Genomic DNA, 20,471 nt, shown 5'->3' on the forward strand with positions numbered 1-20,471 from the left:
ACAGCCTTAGTTAGGCGGTCCAGAAAGGCTGATGAGTTCTCATGTTTATCTTGGATAATTTCCTGAAGTTTTTAAAAACTGACTGCTTTCTGGGCTGCCCTTTTTAGGCCTGCTAGAATACAAGTGGTGAAATGATCTCCGTTTGTGATGCTGTTGCTGGTGTTGTAACCCCAGAGGGGATCTTGGTCTGGGACTGCTTGGGGCCCAATGAGATGTGCCGGATTGGTCTGATGGATCCCATCTGCATGAGTGCAAGCCTGTTCCCAAATCCGTCTCCACTCCTCAGGAAGTAAAGTATTGGGGAGGATCATGTAGACATCATAGAAGGTGAGGCTGTAGGCTTGTGTTAAATATTGGAATTCTTTGGCATATAGGACTGGGTTGGTAGTATATAAGCCTAGTTGTTTTTCAATTTGGGAAAGGTCAGCCATAGAGAAGGGGACATGTACTCTGACAGTACCTTCAGTACCTGCTACCTCATGCAAGGGGGCAATGATCTGAGGAAGGGTGGTGGTTTGGGTTTTTGATCTAGTAATTGGAAGGGAGAAAACAGGTTGTTGAGGCAGGAGTGATGGTGTAGGGGCTGGGGCAGAGGGTGAGGGTGAGGACCTATTCGTATGAGGTGATAGGGTGGGGGTTCATTAGCAGGGTCAAAAGCACTGGATGAGTCCCGAGGAGGAGAAGGTTGGGGATCCGTGGTTGGGGCGGGGGGTTGGTTTGTAAGCTAGAAGAATTTGTAGAGGTTTGCAAGAGGTGCAGAGAGCAGGATTGGATCAGAGTAAGAAGAAAGCTTGAACATAAGAGATTTCTACCCATTTTTTCGAACCCTCACAGTAGTTGTAAAGATCCCTTAGAATAGAGGGATCTAAAGACCCAAATGGGGGCCATTTGCTTTGGTTGTCTAGGGGATAAGTGGGCCAAGCCTAGGTGCTATATTTGATCAATTTTGGGAGTTTGATATCTGGTGCCAAGGAGAGGGTCTTGAGGTTGTCTAAAAGGCATTGTAAGGGAGAGTCTACCAGTAGAGAGGACGCATTACCCATGTTGCAAATGTAGTATAAGGGAGAGGGAAGGAACTGATTTATTGGCGAAAGGGGCGTCCCCACTAGAGCCAAAAATCAGACAGTGCCTATTGGCAGGTTTGAGCTGCAGAGATTGGTTGTTACGGGATCCTGACAGAGGAGGCTCCCATCCTGGATGGGGCCAGAGCCATGGGAGACCTTGGCCAAGGCTTTTCGGGACCCCTCTTGGAGGGGCTGGAGTCTCCCAGGGCAGGAGAGAGGAGAGAGGAAGGGGAGAGGAAGCGTATCTCTAGTGGCTGAGTCTTAAAGGTGAGAGGACTTTATGAGGGCCACTGTGACCATGAAGGTCTGGGTGGGGTGTGATCTTCGGTTCCCGTTATGTGTCCCCTAAGGTTACACAGTCCTTTGAGAGTGACCTATAAAGTCTATGCTGGGGAAGGGGAAAGGAAATAATTTTGAACCCAAGAGTCAAATCTGCCTGAGGAGGGAGTCCCTGAGGACCCCTGTGGCCTTGAAGGCTGTGGTGGGGTGCTTTCCTCCCCGCAGGTGGGCAAAGAGGTTTGCCAGACAATCAACTGTCAAATCCTCCTGACACCACCATTGGGTTTAGGACTCCAGGAAGGGGAAACTCACCAATTGAAGGCCGGTGGTGGATGTAGTTCTGGCAGTTGAGAAAATGGGTTCAGGTTGTCCGGTGAGTGGCACTTCCAAAGGAAAAGGGACCCAAAAGTGGGTTTTCACCCTCTTCCTGGGTTTTGGCACCAGATGAAAGCAAAGTGACGACACTAGGAGCGACCAAGAGATCTTAATCAAAGCAGTGAGAATGAGGAGAAAAGAGAGAGAGGGAGCCCCAGAGGAGGATGGGCTTGGGTGCTTGCATCAGAGCTAGGCGGGTGGGAATAGCATGAGATTGGCTTAGGGTTATGGGACCATGGGGTAGGTCACTAATGGGGGTGGAGGATTTCAAGTAAAAGGAAGTACAGGGAAGCGAAACTTATAAGATGGCCACTCAAATGTTAAATCAATACCCTAAAGTATCTATAATTAAAACTGGAGCTATTGAGGAGGCAGAAGGTAATGGTCTCAATAGCTGGGCACAGTGGTACTCGCCTAAAATCCCAGTGACTTTGGAGCCAGAGGATCACAAATTCAAAGCCAGCCTCAGTGACCTGGTGAGGTCCTAAGCAACTTGGCAGACTCCTGATTCAAAAAATTAAGGGCTGGGGATATAGCTCACTGGTAGAATGCCCCTGGGTTCAATCCACAATAGCAAAAAAAAAAAAAAAAAAAAAAAAAAGTGACAGTCTAAATGTTTAAAAGTGCTCTCATTAACATGTAAAATCTAAAATGGTTGATCTCTCAAGATTCAAGAACAGAATTGTGGTACTAGAGGGTGGGAGGGAGGCTGGTCCACTTACTAAGTTACAGGTACATAGGAAGAGTAAGTTCTGGTGTTCTGTTTATTTCTAAGATATTGGTTGTGGAACTGGTGCCCTCTAAAGCAAAGAGGGTATGGGAGGGTGACAATAGCTAACAATGATGTATATTTCAAAATATCTGAAAAGGAGGATTTTGAATATTTTTACTGCAAAGAAATGACGAATGTTTATAGTGATGACTATGTTAATTGCCCTGATTAGATCGTTACACAGTGTAAACATGTATTGAAACATTATACCGCATCTCATAAATATGTACGATTTTTTGAAAAACCAGCCTCTATCTCAGAGCAAAGCCTGTCCAAGGAAGGGACATGCCTTTGTCCTTGGGAAAAAACCCACAGAGCACTCCTAGGAACATTCCCACCTTGCTAAGTTGTTTATCTACAGGAGAGATCTGCTGCGCCAGGTGTCCCTGACTCAGTCAGGCTAGGTGGAGATCCATAGCAGCCCCCTAGCAGCCACCAATCAACATGAGACAGGGAAATACCTGGGATGCCAGATAACCCTCCCAGCAGTTTATGGTGGTTGATAACAAGTTGGGAAACCATGTAGTTCAGCATGTACACCACTCTTGGCTTAAACCAATCAGTTCAAACGAATACCCCTTTTGTACTGACCCCTACCCAACTTGTTCCCGCCAGTGAATGTGCTAATCATGTTTTAGAGTTGTTATTTGATTTTCCCTCGGTGTGTGATGATTTGCTATGATGTATGTGAAGTCCCTGCCCTCTCCAAAGAATGTATAAAACTGCTGCAAGCCCTGGGCTCCAGGCCTCTCAGTGTCACCAGTTGCTGTGTGTGCGTGCGGAGGACCAAGCTAGCTCGCAGTAAACACATCTTTGCTGCTTACATCGATCTTGGGTCTCTGGTAGTCTTTGGGGGTCCCGAATTCGAGCATAACATTTTATGTACCAAGCAAGAATAAAATAAAACTTTAAAAAACTTCAAGTCAAAAGAATCTGGCCATGTCTCTGTTTGCATTACCTCTTAGAACTTGATCACATGGTAATTATTTCTAAGATGTTGGTTGTGCAACTGGTGCCCTCTAAAGCAAAGCATTGAAAGAATTATGAAACCAGAAAAATAGCATCCACAATCTTGTTAAGACTCAGATTTTAAATTTGTGAATTCACTATTAATAATGATATGGTGCCGCAGTCTGGCTGGGCACAATTCAGGAGCCACTTGTCAAAAGAAACTAACTTTATTTTTAGAACTACAAACACCAAACAAAACAGCTCCTCAGGAAAAAACCCTCAGAGCCCAACTGCCACCACCGGCTTCCCCCAAGCCTCTCACCCCCACACAAACCTCACCACCTCCCACAATCCTCCTGTTCTTGAGGCCGATTGGCTGGGTTGCGTGGGCGGAGCCAAAGAAGTCCCCCAATGAGCAGCTCCGTGGAGGAGCCAATCAGCTAGATGTTGCTGGGGCCGCTGTGAGCCAATCATCAGCTGGCAGCTGGTTGCTGGCAGCTGGAAGTTTGCTGGGGCCCCTTTGGCTGTGGCTCTCAACATCTCCCCCTCTCTGTTTAAACAACAAGCATGTGGCTTGGGGACCGTGCCTGCCTTAGGTTGTCCAATACTACATATGGTCCTTACCCGTCTTCAGATGAGCTGACCTCAGGGCGTCAGCCTCCTGTCTTAGGTTGGTACCATTGTAATTGGATCTTACCCGTCATTGACTACCGGTCCAGTATACAGCCACACCTGTGGAGAGGTCTTTGTCATGACAAGCAGAAGGGAGGAAGATACACCACGCCAATTGACGGCTCTTGTTGGAAAAATTGTACAACCGATGACATCATCAGTATAAATACTCCAACATTACCACAAGTCGCTGCACCAACAGATAGTTCACAATGCATACAAGTGAGTTCACAATGCATACAAGTGACACATAGTTTAGGCAAGTTCTGCAAGCAGTTCAGTGATGGCTATTGCAGAAACTGTAGATTAGTTTTATCTTTGTCTTCACCGGCACTGGGATGAAGATAGGAATTCTGGCAATAATGGCTAAAGAAAAAATTATGTAACATTCCAGAAGGCACTAAAAGAAAACAATTTTCTTAACAATTTACATTATCTTGAAGAGAAAAGAAAACAATTTTCTTAACAATTTACATTATCTTGAAGAGGATTATTAAATATAATGAAAAGGAAAGGTGAAAGTAAACAAACAGATCTGTTAACCTTCTTTTTTGTTTACATATTAAAACAATTCTTAACAGTTATTTACCCAATTTAAATTAAACCATTTAAATCACGTGAATAATAAAAAAAAATATTTGGATCCATTTTTTTCATGAGCGCTCATCATATATGATATATGGACATATGTACATTCAAACATATAACACAAAACACAAGTGTGCACACATAATATAATACATACAACACATAACATAATAGTAAAGGCCTTATAACTTTTTACAGGTGAAATCTCCATTGCAATGTTTAAAAACTCTATAGTCAAAAAAAAAAAATAGAACTGATCAGCAAAACATTAACCTAGGTCTGTATGAGCTCAAAAAACAAAATAGAACTTCATGATATGGGAAAGGGCAATAATAAAATAGATATTGAAAAAAGCATCCTGGTTCTGTCGCAGATGTAAGGATAGCCAAATTGGAGTTTTGGATATCAGCTGTTATGGATTTGAGCCAAATCATCTTCTTTTTGGTCTGTAGAAATCGCTTTAGTTAATCTCTGGAATCCAAATCGGCTGCTGTTCTCCCTGTGGAAATACACAAACAGGCCCCCGACTCCAGACAATCACTGGGTCAGGACTTTAGTTAATCTCTCCGGAATCCAAATCGGCTGCTGTTCTTCCTGTGGAAACACACAAACAGACCCCCGACTCCAGACAATCACTGGGTCAGGACTTTAGTTAATCTCTCCGGAATCCAAATCGGCTGCTGTTCTTCCTGTGGAAACACACAAACAGACCCCCGACTCCAGACAATTACTGGGTCAGGACCTTTCCATTGTCCTGTTAGAATATCTTTCCAAAGTACCTTGGGCTTATGTACATTTTTTGGACACATATGCCTTTCTGCAGCACTAAGTCCTGATGAATCCAAATTTAAAAAGTTTAGAGTAAAAAGGGTTATTTTAAGTTTATCTTTGGGGAATATATACCCCTTCCCAATTCTGTCTTTTTGCTTTAATAAGTACATTTTAATAGTTTGATGAGCTCTTTCAACTATGCCTTGTCCCTGTGGATTGTATGGGATTCCTGTTATATGAGTAATGCCAAATGATGAGCAAAATTGTTTAAAAGAGCTAGAAGTATAACCAGGGGCATTATCTGTTTTTAACTGTTTTGGAATGCCCACAGTGGCAAAATTTTGTAAGCAATGAGCTATAACATCTTTAGTTTTTTCTCCGGCATGAAGAGAGCCCATCAAAAATCCAGAAGAAGTATCAACTGTAACATGCAAATATTTTAATTTTCCAAATTCTGGCAAATGTGTGACGTCCATCTGCCAAATATGGTTAGGTATCAATCCTCTAGGATTGACTCCAAGATTAACTTGTGGTAAAAAGGTCACACAATTTTGACATTGTTTTATTATTTGTCTAGCTTGTTCCTTAGTTATTTTAAAACGCTTTTGTAAAGTATTAGCATTGACATGGAACCTTTTATGAAAATTTATAGCTTCTTCTAGTGTAGAGAAAATATGTATGTCATGTGTAGTTTTATCTGCTAAATCATTGCCCAAACTAAGGGCTCCAGGCAATCCCGTATGTGCCCTGATATGTCCTATCAAGAATGGATCTTTTCTGTCCCAGATTAAACTTTGTATAGTGGAAAACAAAGAGAAAACATTAGAAGAAAGGGAAATCCTACCAGCATCTTCAAGGGATATTATAGCATTAACTATATACTGACTATCAGAAAATAAATTAAATACAGAATCTTTAAACATCACAAAAGCTTGTAATACTGCATTAAGCTCTACCTTTTGAGCTGATTGTTTGGGTACTAAAAATGTAAAAGTTTGATCAGGTGTAACTATTGCTGCTGTACCATTATTTGACCCATCAGTGAATATATTTGGAGCATTCATGATAGGTGTTTTTCTTGTCATTTTTGGAAAAATTACAGGATGCAATGACCAAAAAGACAATAAAGGATTAGATGGTAAGTGGTTATCAAATGAAACATTAGATTTGCACATGATGATTGCCCAAGTATTTAACTCATTAGCTAATTCATCAATTTGATTCATAGTATATGGAGTAATAATTTTATTGGGAGAAATTCCAAATACTCCCTTTGCTGTTTTTATTCCTTTGAGTATTAATTGTCCTACAGCCTCAGGATACCTAGTAAGAATAGTGTTAGGAGAATAAGATAAATGTATCCATAATAATGGACCTTCTTGCCAAAATACTTCTGTAGGAATATTTTTTGTTGGTAGTACAATAAATAATAAAGGCAAACTTATATCAATTCTATCCAAATGCATATTGGGTGATAGGAGTCCTAACGTAAGCTGTGGGCTGTACTCCCATCATTCCTGAACCATAATAAGCAAGATTGGGATCCAAAGTGTTTCTGGCACCATAAAAATAGTATGCATCATCATAAGGAGTTCGATAGTTGGTAACTAGAGGTGGAAGTATGGGAGGTGGAGGTAGAGGTGCAACCCTGGGAGGCACCATTTCACCAAGAGTACTGTTGAGTTCATTGTGCAAATCTTCATTCTGAGAAGGGACGGAGTAAACTGAAGGAATGGGTTGGGCAGACGGGGCAGATAAAGGAGGGAGAGGTGTCTGGAAAGCTACTCTGGGTCTTTCAGGTGGAATCATCTCTTCACGGTGTCTTGGTGCCGTACTAAAGTGCTTTAGCCTATCAGGCAATTTCTCAGGGTTTTGTACTCCAGAAGCTGCAACTCTGAGTTCTAAATCTTTTTCTCGTCTCTTGTTCTTCTGTTGCTCAGCCATTTGTTCCAATAGTTCTTGTCTATATTTTTCTTTCCTCCTCTGAATAACTTCCCGATCTTCACCTCCAAAAAGCATTCCTGCAAAAGGACTACAGATATCTCCATTAGCAGATTTGGATGGTTCATTATCTCGAGCACTTTTACTTTCAGCAGATGAAATTCGTTTATTTGATTGTTCTGTGATATCACCATCATTCTCCATAGAAGGCACGTTCCCTCCTCTGTTCCCATGCATCCTGTTATTTGTATACACTCTCAAAGGTCTTCTATCAAAATCACTTTCATATCTAAACCTCTCGTCCATTTCTTCACTTATTTCAGGATCTTGGTCTGGTATGTGATAATGTCTATCAAAAACACAATCCTCATTAAACCTGCGAAATCTTCTTTCTGGAATGCCAGTCTTGCTAGCAAACCTTTGATGTTTTGTATTAGAAATGTCCACTTCATCAGTAGTTTTTTAAATAATTCTTCTATTCCTTAATTCAATTTCATCGTCTAATTGTCGGTATCTGTCCTCCTCTAGTCGTCTCTGGTTTAGAAGCTCTTCATATGCCTCTGAAGTTAAATTCTCTCTCTTAGGACCCTCTGAATTTGTGCTAGATATTTGTATTTGTGGAGGTAAATCAGGTTTAACTTGACTAGTAGAATTTTTATTTCTTTGATTCTTGGGCTCAGTATTCTTTTCTAACTGTTTGAACTTTTCAATGGATTCTTCCTTATCCCTGAGTAATTGATTGTATTCTTTGTTGCGTTCAAGTTTCAATCTTTCCTTAGCAGATAACCTCTCACCAATAGGAAGAGAAACTCCCAGAGTAGATGGATCTGTTTCACCCGTAGATAGAAAATTTTTCTGAGTAAGATAGCGTCTATAATCTTGCCACAGTTCTTCTTTTAATTTATGTTTCTTCCGTTCATAGTCTTCCCCAAGTGGTAAACTTAATCCATAATCAATTCCTAAGGAACTTCTGGTCTGTTGACTGTTGGGCGGTATGTTTTCCTTAGCCATGGAGATTAATATTTTACTATTTTCAGAAAGTTTCTCTGATGCCTTTCCCTTCATTTCCATGTACGGTGGATCACTTTCCAATTCAGCTTTGTCTTTGGCCAACTTGGCTTTTCTTTCTTCAATAAATTCATCCAAATTATCAGCCATTTTGCAGCTTTCAGGAGAGCGGGCTCGCGTCCCTTTGGCTGTGGCTCTCAACAATATGGTCTTATTGATTTGGGGACTTCTCTATGAAAATTGTTATGTGATTGGATTGGTGCTCTGTGTGGTATGGAATAAGACAAAGAAAAGCCCCTGATATCTAAGGACATCAGTTATGCCTGAGGACAGGCCTGCAGCAACACAGTGCTAAAAAATAATGTTACAAGATGGAAGGGCAATCATTTAAATGAATTATCCTAAGGTACAAGTTCATATATGAGAGTGCACATATGTTTGTTCCCTAAGAAAGTTGCAAAATAAATTGCAGACACCTGTAAGATTTATTGAAAATCTCAGCATGCATACTGTTCATTGCCTGAAGTTCAATATTTATATATTATTTGCAGATTTTTTCCTCAGAAGTGACATTTACACATAAGGAAATTCATAAATCTTAATTAAACACTCACTGAGTTTTGATAAAAGCATACATCTACAATCCTACTAAAATATTGAATAATACTGTTCTATGAAAATATAATGTGAGCCACAAATATAATGTTAAATCTTCTAGTAGCCAAGTAAAAGGAAACTGATGAATTTTATTTAACTAATATATTAGCTAAGCAAAAAAAAAAATATTAGCATTCAACATGTAGCCAATAGTAAAATGTTTTAATGAGATATTTTACATTTTTTCTTCCCCATGAAATCTTCAAAACCTGCTGTGTATTTAACACTTAGAACTCATCTGCTTTCAGGCTGGTCACGTTTCAAATGCTCAGGAGGACTTGGGGCAGATGTAGAATGTTGCCATTCCCTAGGGAGGGCCCTCTTGCCCATTTGGGTTATTCCCCATTCCCACTGTATGCAGAGAGATTTTCATGACCCGCCTCCATGGTTCAGTTCTGCTTGTCCCAGCATTTCATATAAATGGAACGATAGATACTGTACAGAGGTAGTCTTTTTGGCCTGGCTTCTTTCACTCTGCTTTCGATTTCTGAAATTTGGATTTCATGTTCTTGTCTCTATCCATTTATTCTTTTTTAATGTTAATTTTTCTTAATTGACATATAGTGATGGCACATACTTATAGGGTACAATGTGATCATTCAGTATTGGCCTGTCTCATGGTACGCTGCTATTGACAATGTCTAAGAGCTCAGCTTCTTCCATGCTTGTCATCATTGGGCTTTTTAATTTGAACTCTTGGTGAGCGTACACAGTGGCATCACACGTTTCAGCATGCATTTTCCTAGTGACTCAATATATTGCATACTTTTCCACATGGTTGTTGTATCTCTTTTAAGAAGGGCCTGTTCCTAAGCGTTACACTCATTTTTGAAAATTGGGCTGGTTGCCTTTTTATTAATGAGTTCTTTACATGTCCTAGATCCCAGCCCTTGGTTAAACATGCTTTACAAATATACTTTTCCCAAGCTGTGGTTTGCTTATTGATTTCTTCATGCTCTTTTTTTGGATAGCAGTGGTTTTAAATTTTGTTGCAGTCTCATTTATTAATCTTGTACATGTGTTGCATTTTGTTCCTAAGAAATCTTTACCTACTTCTAGCTTCAAAGCTACTGTAAAATTTTTTCTTTAAAATTAAAGTCTCATGGATTTGGATTCTATGACTCATTCTGGATGAATTTTTGTGTTATGGGAAGGGGTCCACTCCTGTCCTTTCTGCGTTCCTGCCTGCCTGCCTCTTTCTGTATGGCTATCCAGTTGTTCTAGGACTATCTGTTGAAGTTTGTTTTCCCTACTGGGTTGCTGTGTTGAAAATCAAATGGACGCTTATATCTGTGTGATTGTTTCACTGATGATCTCATGGCTATTTATTATGAATCACAGTGTTTTAATAGCTATAATTTTGTAGTAAACCTTAAAATAATTCATTCTAAGAATGTGGCTTCTTTTTGGTAAGATTAGATATTCTAAATCCTTTGTATCTTTACATATATTTAATAATTAGTTTGTCAATTTCTACCAATAAAAACCTACTTGATGATTGGGATTGTATTGAATCAATAGATCTGCTTGTGGGGAATTAATAACCTGCCAATTCTTTTTTCATCCAGAAACATGTTATAATTTATATATTTGTTTATATACTCTAGGAATATATATATATATATATATATGTATATATATATATATATATATATAATTTATATATTTTATACTCCTAGAGAAACATTTGCACTGTTTAGCATATATGTTTTGCAAATACTTTGTTAAATATAGTTGTAGATATTTTACAAGTTTTGATACTGTAGTAAATGGAAGTTTAAAAACGTATTTCCCGATTGTTTTTTGCTAACATAAAAGCAAATTGATGTTTATACAGTGATCATAATTGCCATGACCTTGACAGATTATCTCATTAATATGAATAGTTGAAGATGCCTGAGGGTTTTCTATACAAATAATACAATCAATCATACCATTTAAAAATATAGAACATTTTATAGTTTTCTAATCTTTATGCCTTATATTTCTATGTTTTGCTTCGTGGACAGGATATATAATAATAAACTGCTGAATTAAAATTCACAAGTTGGTTTTAAATTTTGTCTAAAACCTTTTCTGTATTTATGGAAAAGATTGTATATGCATGTATGTGTATAAATAATGTGTTTACAAATCATTATATTTAAATCATTCGTTAAAAACCTGCATAGACAAAGCACTAACGAATAAATTAGGAAGCGGTTGCTTATTCAAGTGAACCTACTACCCTTTACCTTTAACCCACCACCATTCCCATGATGCCAAGAAGCTTTTGCACAAGATCATCTGTTCCTGAGAGAGATGGGCTCAGACACAAAACTTCTGACTTTGAAACTCCTGTTCAGTGGCCCCACTGTGTCCTCAGACTAGTCAAACAAAGAATTTTTGTGAGAATATTTTTGGTTTTTTTTCCCTTTATTTTTAGGGGTTAAAATGCAACATACTCATGCTACACGACAATGAAAACTGAAGAGACAAGAGTCAATATGAACTTTTGAGATGGGAAGAAACATACATTGGCATTTTCCAGCAACATAAGATTTCTCAATTTACACAATTTGAGAAAATAGTTGGAAAGTCCCTGAAAGAAAAGATGTTATTTTTTAAAATTAGGTATGTGTATATAAAACTGTTGAAATCCTTGAAAGGAATGCTTTAAACCCATGTTATTTTATTTTTTAGTGTGACATATTTATGGAAAACAGTTGAAAGAAAAATGTCTGTAGGGAACTCTTTAATCTCATAATATATTGACTATTTAGGCAAGTAATATCTATGTGAAAAAATGAAGAGACATTTTATTTTCATGTTACTTTTCAGCCAAATGAACTATTCGGACAACAGTTGCAAATGTCTGAAAGAAAAAGATGGACATTCCTGCTTCTGAAAACCTGCATTTCCACATGATTAGAAACACAAGATAATCAGTGAGGGACCATGGATGATCTCAGAGTATACCACAGGTCACAGTTACAGAGTAGTTTGTTTTTAAACTTTGCTAAAAATATTTTACATCATTAAATGCATATTAATAAATGCACATTGAAAGCTAACTGAAATGACTTAAATAATATGACTAAGACAGTTTGTAACAAAAATTGTTAAAGTCTATTAGTTTTTTCCCCAAGAAAAGCAAGTGAGGTAGTTTATACTGTATATACATCGTAAAGAACTGACATTCCAGTTTGTTCAAAGATCATGTTCCCAAGTGAGCTTTTACAGAATGAAGGAAACAATGAGCCAGATCTAAGAATGAGTGCTCTTAAACATTAACTTCCTGTAATTACTTTCCTGGACGATATTATTTTCCTTACTGTGTACCAAGAACATTTGGGATGGGGTGAGGGTCAGAACGGTATTTACAAGCCAGTCATCTGACTTTCCTTTGGTTTTGACTATTCATTTTTACACACTGTTTACTGAACTTTTCTAAAAACAACTTTTGCTAAGGCAAAAGATTTTTCAATACTTAAGATGACAGGCATTTTTGAATTTAAGGATGGTTATAAGTTGGGATAAATCTGAACACATTTAGAATCTTTATGTGAGACCTAATATGCTTTTAGTCAAAAGACATGAAAACTTCAAAATAAGACATTAAATTAATAGATCTGTGAATTCTCTATATAAACACAACAGAATTTAACTGTTCTAATGAGAGGAAATATAATGAAAAAGATCAGTTTTCAGGTATATAGATGTGTAGGGAAGCTACTGGAAGTTTCTTCCATGTGTGGGCATAAATTACTTCTATCTGATGTCTTGGGATTTGGCAATTACCTAAGGTGAAACGTTTACTTTTGTTTTGAATTGCAAAAATGATAAAATTATTTTTCCAGACTCTGGAAATTCATTATGTAAACTCACATACCATTAGCCATACATTGAAAACTTGTGAAATGTAGGAATGAATAGAAACCACATATACAGTTTAGTTTCTAATGGTTTTCAGGTAAAGAAAATAAAAATTCTCAAACAAGTCAAATGAATGGATCATTGTTTCTCCTATAAAAGCATAACAAAATTCTACAGGTTAGAAATGCAATTATCTACACGCTGAGTATAAATAATGTTTTGTGTAGACGTCAAGGCATAATGTAGCATATAAAAGATTTCTTCCATATATGCACTTTGAATGTTACCACATTATGTTTTGAGACTTGATAAATAAATAACAAACGTTTTTCTGCATTTGTGATTCAGCTTTGAATCATGAGAGTGTGGCTTGGGCCTTAAATCTTATTTAATCTGATACAAATCCATCAAAACCTCAATCTGAATTCCGAGTTGGAGTATGTGTCTGGGATAAATGAGAACTCTGTCCCCATTTCAGGCTTATCCCTAGGAGGACCCTATCTGCAATCTCAAGATGAAAGGCAGCACTATCCAATCCCTCAGCACATTTCAGATTTGTTCTAAATTAGAAACACGAGGACTGTGTGTTCTGGCCAATCTCGAGTCTGGAAAATGGCTCTGTAAGATCTTGATAACGGGAGAGTTCTCAGCGCACCATCTGATCATCCAATTCTATGGCCCGATGCTAACCCACAGTGCTTAGCCATGTCTATGATTAATAAATAAAAGCAAAGTCTTTTGCAGCTTATAAAACCTGGTTCTAATAGTATTTTTCAGCATTCTTGGATAAAAGCAGGTCTGTGTTTTTAGGTTGTTTGATCAAAAAAGGAAATTGTCGCCTGGCATATGAGAGGCTTTCATTGAGCACCATAACCATGATGAGAAAAGACTCTGTGCCTGCTGACAAAAACAAAGGCTTTTGTTTTATGCTCTTGTAGAGCAGAAGACACTCTTTGTCAAGTTGAGCTTTACAATGGGGATCTGTGCTCATAAGACAATAAACTACAAAATATTTATTTTGGAGCCAGGTGCAGTGGCACACTCCTATAATCTCAGTTATTCAGGAGGCTGAGGCAGGAGGATGGCAAGTTAGAGGCCAGCCTGGGCAACTGAGCAGTACCCTGTCTTAGGATAAAATTTTAAAAAGGGGGTGGGGGTGTAGCTCAGTTGTAGAGCAAATACCTAACAACATGTGGGGTCCTGAGTTCAAGCCCCAGTACCAGAAATAAAAAAGACAAAAAAATATCAATTTTCAATATTCAGTAACAGAGAATTGTTCATTTGCACCAGGAAGTTAAGGGTTATCACGTAGCATGGCACAACATATTTAACACCACAGTTTTCTTTAGACCAAAGTTCCTCCTCCCCCAATTCAGAGACAAGTCAGAGCATTGATAAAATGTGTCACTTTATAAACTGATTCTCTTTGGAAAGTAGATCTAGATTATTTTGTAGGGCAGAAAGTAAGGCTATTTCTGGCATTCTCGCTTAAAAGAGGTCAATATATGAATAAACACAAATATAAAAAAAGGGTCTTTTTCACTTCTTATGCTTGGTAGCATTGGCTACATCAAGAAGTGTTGCTGATCCCCAGGTAAGGACCAAGTTCATTTCTGCTGCAAAGCTGAATACTAGAAATGATTAGAGTTCTGTATTCTCCATTGACCTTTCTTCTGGAAGCATCACATCTGCTTTCCTTTTATCAAGGAAACGTGATGAAGGTTAGCTTAAGTGGTGAACCAGCTCCTCTTCCATAGTTTAAGCGGACAAAGCTGGAGATACCACTCCTTGAGAAACACAACAGGGTTATGGGAACAAACATGTCAAGGCAATCTTATTTTCCCCCACAAAATGTAGGATCTTCTTGGCATAGAACACAGGATAGCAGCCATCTTCAAAGACTCGCTTGGGGCTTAATCACCCATTCTGCGTGAGGATTTACGTGATATACATCCAAAATATATGCATCTGGATCCAAGCAATGCTGTCCTAAAGAGAAAGAGAAATTCAAAGAATGTTTTCAAGAGGGCACCTTCTACCTGTGCACATGCATGCACGTTCATATGTGAGTAAGGTTCAAATCAGGCCAATAGTTCTCAGCCCAAAGTGTATATATTTCAAAGTTTCTTAGCATGCTCCCCTCCTCTTCCCTCCCTCCCTCCATTTCTAAGACTGAAATAATTCAAACGAATCTCATATAAATTGTGGAGAAACAGACATACCCTCCAGAGGCACACTTTCTCTAGCTTCAACACATCCATTAGAAAAACAAGGCAAGAACTCCTTTCAGGTATAAGCTGATCATTTATATGCTAATATATATCCTTTAAGGCTTTTAAGGACAGTAACTTGAGAAGGGCGGAGAAGATTCAAGGCAAGCTTATTTTAGGAACTGGACATTTTGTTGCTTTGTGGAAGTCCTGCCCAAAAGCAAGAGAGGAGTGGAGTGCTGGGCACTATTCTAAGGCTGGGGCAAAGCCCTGGATGTTCACAAACACTTGCCCTTGGGTGCTTATGTAGCAAATAAACATGTGAAATATAAAGTCAATCCAGTGGTGATAAGAAAACAAAGCAAGGCAGGCACAGGGAGAGGGCGCAAGAGCCAGGAAGACCTCACTAGAAGAGTCATCAGCCTAGACACGGAAGAGGCGAGAAGGAGAGGAGGATATCTGAAGTGGGGCATCCTGGGTAAAGCCACACCAAGGACAGAGCGCTAGGCAAAGTGAGGGGGGTAAGGAGACACCTGGTCAGATGGATCAGCCCTCAGGTGTATTTAAAGCCATGGGGTGGGCTGAGAGTACTGTGTGAGAATGCTGAGGATTCTAAGGAAGTCAGAAGCTTAAACTATCCTCAAAATCAAGAGAAAGTGTTTGTAAAAGAGAAAGAAGACTTCAGGCAGTCCAAAAGACAGAAGGGAGGACTGGATCTCACGGCCTAAGGGTTCTCTGGTGGCCTTGACAAGAGGGCGATTTTGAAGAAGTACTGGAGAGGTGGGGGGAGGCTTGACAGGAGTGGTTTCAAGAGAAAACAGAAGAAATAGGAGTGCAGAGGACTGACTGATGGAAGGGGTTCACTGTACGTGGAACAGAGAAATGGGAGTGGACCCGAGGGGGTTCAAGAGAGAATTCCATAGAGGTGAGAGAAATGACCGACCATTTTCTTATTCCAACAGAAATGATGCCATTGGGAAGGAAAAGTGGAAGATGCAGGATAGAACCGAGGCTGACTGGAACAAGGCCCTGACCAGACAGGACCCCCTCAGGGAAGCCAGAGAGGAGGCACTCAGGCCACAAGTCAGGGCACAGACAGGTGTGGAGCTCAGAGGACGTGGACAAAGGCACAAGGAGAAGGGATTTTCTTTGGATCCAGTCCTGTCAGGGAAATCAGTAAGTGAAAGATCCTGGGCTCTGAGCTAAAATGGGAAAATTGAAGAAAAAGGGTGTCATGCTTCTCTCAGTTCTCAGTGCCCTTTGTTTTGCATGAACCTCAAGAGAGACTAGACCTAAGTCTGTTCCACATCAACACTAAAATAGTCTCACTTAAATTTTAGAATACTGTAGACAGGTCATGCACCTGTTTTTTTTACACATGATTAAAAAAATGAAAACTGATTTTGACTTCTTATCCAAAATAAATAGACATAACATATAAAATATACCTTTATAATAACAATATTTCTTTTAGGATAGTCAGAGAATTTAGAAGCAGAAATTATTAAAGAATGCTTACCTATATTTCCTCCAATTTCATATAATCTTTGGTTCTGAATCTTAATACATTCTGATGAACCATGACTAAAAATAGAGAAAGCAATATAATTTTAACTCTCTTTCTTGATTTGAGGTAATTTGCATATTAGAAACATGAAAACAAACAATTCATTCTGTCTTGATGAAATAAACTCCATAAAATCATATGACAGCTAAAGTCATGACAAAAAACAATTTTTTTTTTCCTGTTTGACACAGATAAAGAAGTTGAAGTCCAGATAATTTGGGATGATTCCAATCCAAGATGGCATGCTCAGTGGCCTACACTAGAGAGCCCATTCTAGCCACAATTGTCAGCACGCTATTAGGGAGAGAACGGATGCTGACACATCAAGGCTGACCAGGGAGCAGCTGCGTGTTTAATAATCATTTGTTGGCCACAATTCAAAAGTCAAGTTTCATTTCTATATTTGCCAAAAGTTGAATGACATTCTCTGCTCAGCCCATGTCACATTTCTACATTTTGCAAAGTACGGTTGACTTCTTTGTAAGTCTGCCTATAATAAAAGCAAGTCAGAAAAAACAATTGCCCAATTCAATTTTTCTACTCCAGACTTGAATGCTGGGATAGAATAGCCCAAAAGACCAGTCAGTGCTGGTCTCCATGCACTCCAGGAACCACCTGGGGCATGGTTACTTCTGATTGCCCTCGCCTCTCTGTTGTGAGGAAGGAGAATAAGTGCCCTCTTCTATTTATTTAACTTTATTTGAGATAATTGTACATTTTCATTTAGCTGTGAAAAAATAATAAAGACAGATCCAGTGTACCCTTGCTCAATTTCTCCCCAAAGTACCATGTTGCAAAACTTGAGGGCAATTCCACAACCAGAATGTTGACTGTGGTTCAGTCAAAGCACAGAACATTTCCATCATCACAAGCTTCCCTCCTGTTGCCTTTTTATAGTAACATTCACTTTCCTCTCCCTATTCTGCCCTATCCCCACCTCACCCCTGGCAACCACTATTCTAGTCAGCATTTCTACAAATTCACAATTTCATAAATGTTGTCCAAATGGAAATATACAGCATGAAGCCTTTTTGTATTGTTTTTTTTTCCTCCCACTCGGCATAAATCCTGAGATTCACCAAGTTGTTACATTTTCCTTGCTGAGCTGTAAGTACCTCCCTCGTGAGCATGTATATCACAACTTGTTTGCCTCGTGAGCATGTATATCACAACTTGTTTGGTCTTTCACCTCTTGAAAGACATCTGGGTTTTATCCAGTTTTGACTATATCAGTAAATCTGCTATAAGTATGTGTGTACAGGCTTTTGTACAAACACAAGACTTCATTTCTTTGGGATAAATGTTCAGAGGTATAAATGCTGGATATTCAGCTGAATATTTAGTTTTATAAGAAATTGCCAAACTGTTTTATGGTGTTACTGAATTACTGAACTATTTTACATGCCTGCCAGCAATGTAGGGGTGATCCAGTTTCTATCTTTGTCAGTATTTGATGTTGACATTATATGTCAACTATCTTCAGAGGTATGTAAGAATATGTCACTGTAGTTGAAATTTGCATTTCCCTAATGGATAATGCTGAGCGTTTTTTCATGTGCATATCACCTGTATGTCTCTATCATGGTTCCAGGTGTACCCAAATGCCCCCGTGTTAGAGGCTCAGTCTCTAGCGTGGTGCTATTGGGAGGTGAAGGAAACTTAAGAGGTAGGGGCTAGTGGGAGGTCCTTAAGTAATCCCTTGAAGAGATTATGGGACCCAGTTTCTTCCTCTTCTTTTTGATTCCAGACCAACAGATGAACGTTTTTGCTCTGCCATTTGCTACTGATATGTGCTGTCATGGGCCTAAAAGCAATGGGGCCAATCAATCATGGACCAGAACTTCCAAACTATGGGTCAAAATAAACCTTTTCTTTCTGTATGTTGATTTTTCTCAGGTGTTTGTGACGGCAACAGGAAGCTGACTTCAAAACTGGTTTGGTAAAATGTATGTTCATATTCTTTCTGCCTTTTCAAATTGGATTGTTTGGAGTTTTTACTGTTTTGAGAGTTTTTGTATTCTAGATACTAGTCCTTTGTGGAATATGTAGTTTGCACATATTTTCTCCCAGTCTTTTGCATGTGTCTTCATCCTATTCCTAGGGTCTCTCAGAGAATAAGTTTTCAATTTTGATAAAGTCTAATTTATCAATTTTATTTCTTGTATATCATAGTTTTGGTGTCAAGTCTAAGAACTCTTCACAGTCCTGGGTCACAAAGACTTTCTCCTATGTTATTTATGTGTGTGTGTGTGTGAGAGAGTTATGCTGGGGATTTAACCCAGGGCCTTATGCATGCAAGGCAAGAACTCTACCACCTGAGCTATATCCCCAGCCTTCCTATGTAATTTTTTAAAAGTTTTATAATTTTACATCACGTATTTAACTTTGAGTTAATGTTTGTATGATGGGTGAGTTTTAGTTCAAGGGTTTTTTGGTTTGTTTTATTTTTAACTTTTGCCTATGGATGTCTAATTGCACCATTTGTTGACAAGGCAATCCTTTCTCTGTTGAGTTACATTTGTACTAGTTTCTAGAATAGTCAAATTTATAGAGACTTAAAGTAGAAGATTGGCTACCAGTGGCTAGAAGCAGAGTGTACCAGTTCAGTGGTATTAAATATATTCATAATGTTGTGCTACAACTACCATCTACAGTAATCATTTCATCTTATAAAACTGAAAATCTATGTCCATTAAACAATAACTTCCCATTGCCCCCTCCCCCTAGCAACTGCGATTCTACTTTCTTTATGATTTTGAACTCTAACTAGCTCATAAAAGTGAATCATATAGTCTATGTCTTTTTTATATTTATTTTTTAGTTTTAGGTGGACATAATATCTTTATTTTATTTTTATGTGGTGCTGAGGATTGAACCCACTGCTCCACACATACTAGTGAGCACTCTACCACTGAGCCACAACCCTAGCCCCACTATATGTCTTTTTGTGACTGGCTCATTTCACTTAGCATAAGGTCCTTAAGCTTCATTCATATTGTAGTATTTGTCAAAACTTCCTTAAATTTAAGGTTATATAACATCTAACAGTAAATAAAGTGCTATTTTCATCATATATCTTAAAGGGTGACTTAAATATGACTAATCACTGTTTATCTTCATTATGTGCCTTAAAGCAGATTTGTAAATTGAAGAATTGCTTTTTCCCTCCTTATGTATTGTATGCTTTAGAAGGAAATCATTTTAAGTAGACCATTTTAAAGTTGTGGAATCCCATCATTTTAAAATATAATTGTCTTATATACATTCTGTACACATATTGAATACCATATTAGATGGTATGAGCTTTGCCTCCACCATCACACAATTTAAGAAATACATGAGAAGTTGGATAGTTTATTATATTTAGCACTATTTTTTATCCATTGTGATGTTCTCCTTTCCTTTCTTATGTTTCAAGCCTTGTTATCATTTCTTTTCTGTTTAAAGAACTTTATGAGTAGGCTTGTTGAGAAAAAACTATTAAGTTTTCTTTCATTGGAAAAAGTCTATCTTCCCTCCTTTCTTGAACAATATTTTTGAATATAGAATTGAAAATTGATGGATCTTTTCTTTCAGTACTTGAAAAATGTTATTACATGTCTGACTTTCAATGGTTTTAGATGAGAAATTCACTATGATCTGAGTTGATATCTCCCTACAAGAAATCATTTCTCTTTGATACTTTCAAGATTAACACTTGGTCTTTAATTTTTACGTTTAATTATGCTGTGTTGGCATGAATTTCTATAGCTTACCCTTTT

General features: G+C 38.4%; 2 protein-coding genes and 1 long non-coding RNA gene across 4 annotated transcripts in view; 1 reads left to right on the forward strand and 2 right to left on the reverse strand.

Moving 5' to 3' along the window:
• Positions 1-216: 216 nt before the first annotated feature.
• Positions 217-18,767, forward strand: LOC308631471. Its single transcript, XR_014018217.1, has 3 exons — positions 217-327; positions 16,106-16,319; positions 18,458-18,767. It is a non-coding gene; the product is annotated as an uncharacterized lncRNA (long non-coding RNA).
• On the reverse strand, positions 6,925-8,597 carry LOC308632051 (centrosome and spindle pole-associated protein 1-like; the record flags this gene model as incomplete). The annotated part of the gene is given in 2 exon segments (XM_081263705.1): positions 6,925-7,875; positions 7,879-8,597. Coding segments are annotated over 2 exon segments (1,644 nt in total). The 5' UTR covers positions 8,572-8,597.
• Positions 11,514-20,471, reverse strand: part of ARHGAP28 (Rho GTPase activating protein 28) — a 180,902-nt gene continuing 171,944 nt past the window's right edge. For both annotated transcript variants that reach the window (XM_081262711.1, XM_081262710.1), the window contains exons 17-18: positions 16,663-16,727; positions 11,514-14,922 (exon numbers count right to left, since the gene is read on the reverse strand). In XM_081262711.1, the coding sequence (XP_081118837.1) occupies positions 14,828-14,922; positions 16,663-16,727 (160 nt within the window). In that variant the 3' untranslated portion in view covers positions 11,514-14,827. The remainder of the gene's footprint in view (positions 14,923-16,662; positions 16,728-20,471) is intronic.

Source organism: Spermophilus citellus (genome assembly GCF_964194105.1).
Source record: "Spermophilus citellus genome assembly, chromosome: 12".
Lineage (NCBI taxonomy): Eukaryota > Metazoa > Chordata > Mammalia > Rodentia > Sciuridae > Spermophilus > Spermophilus citellus.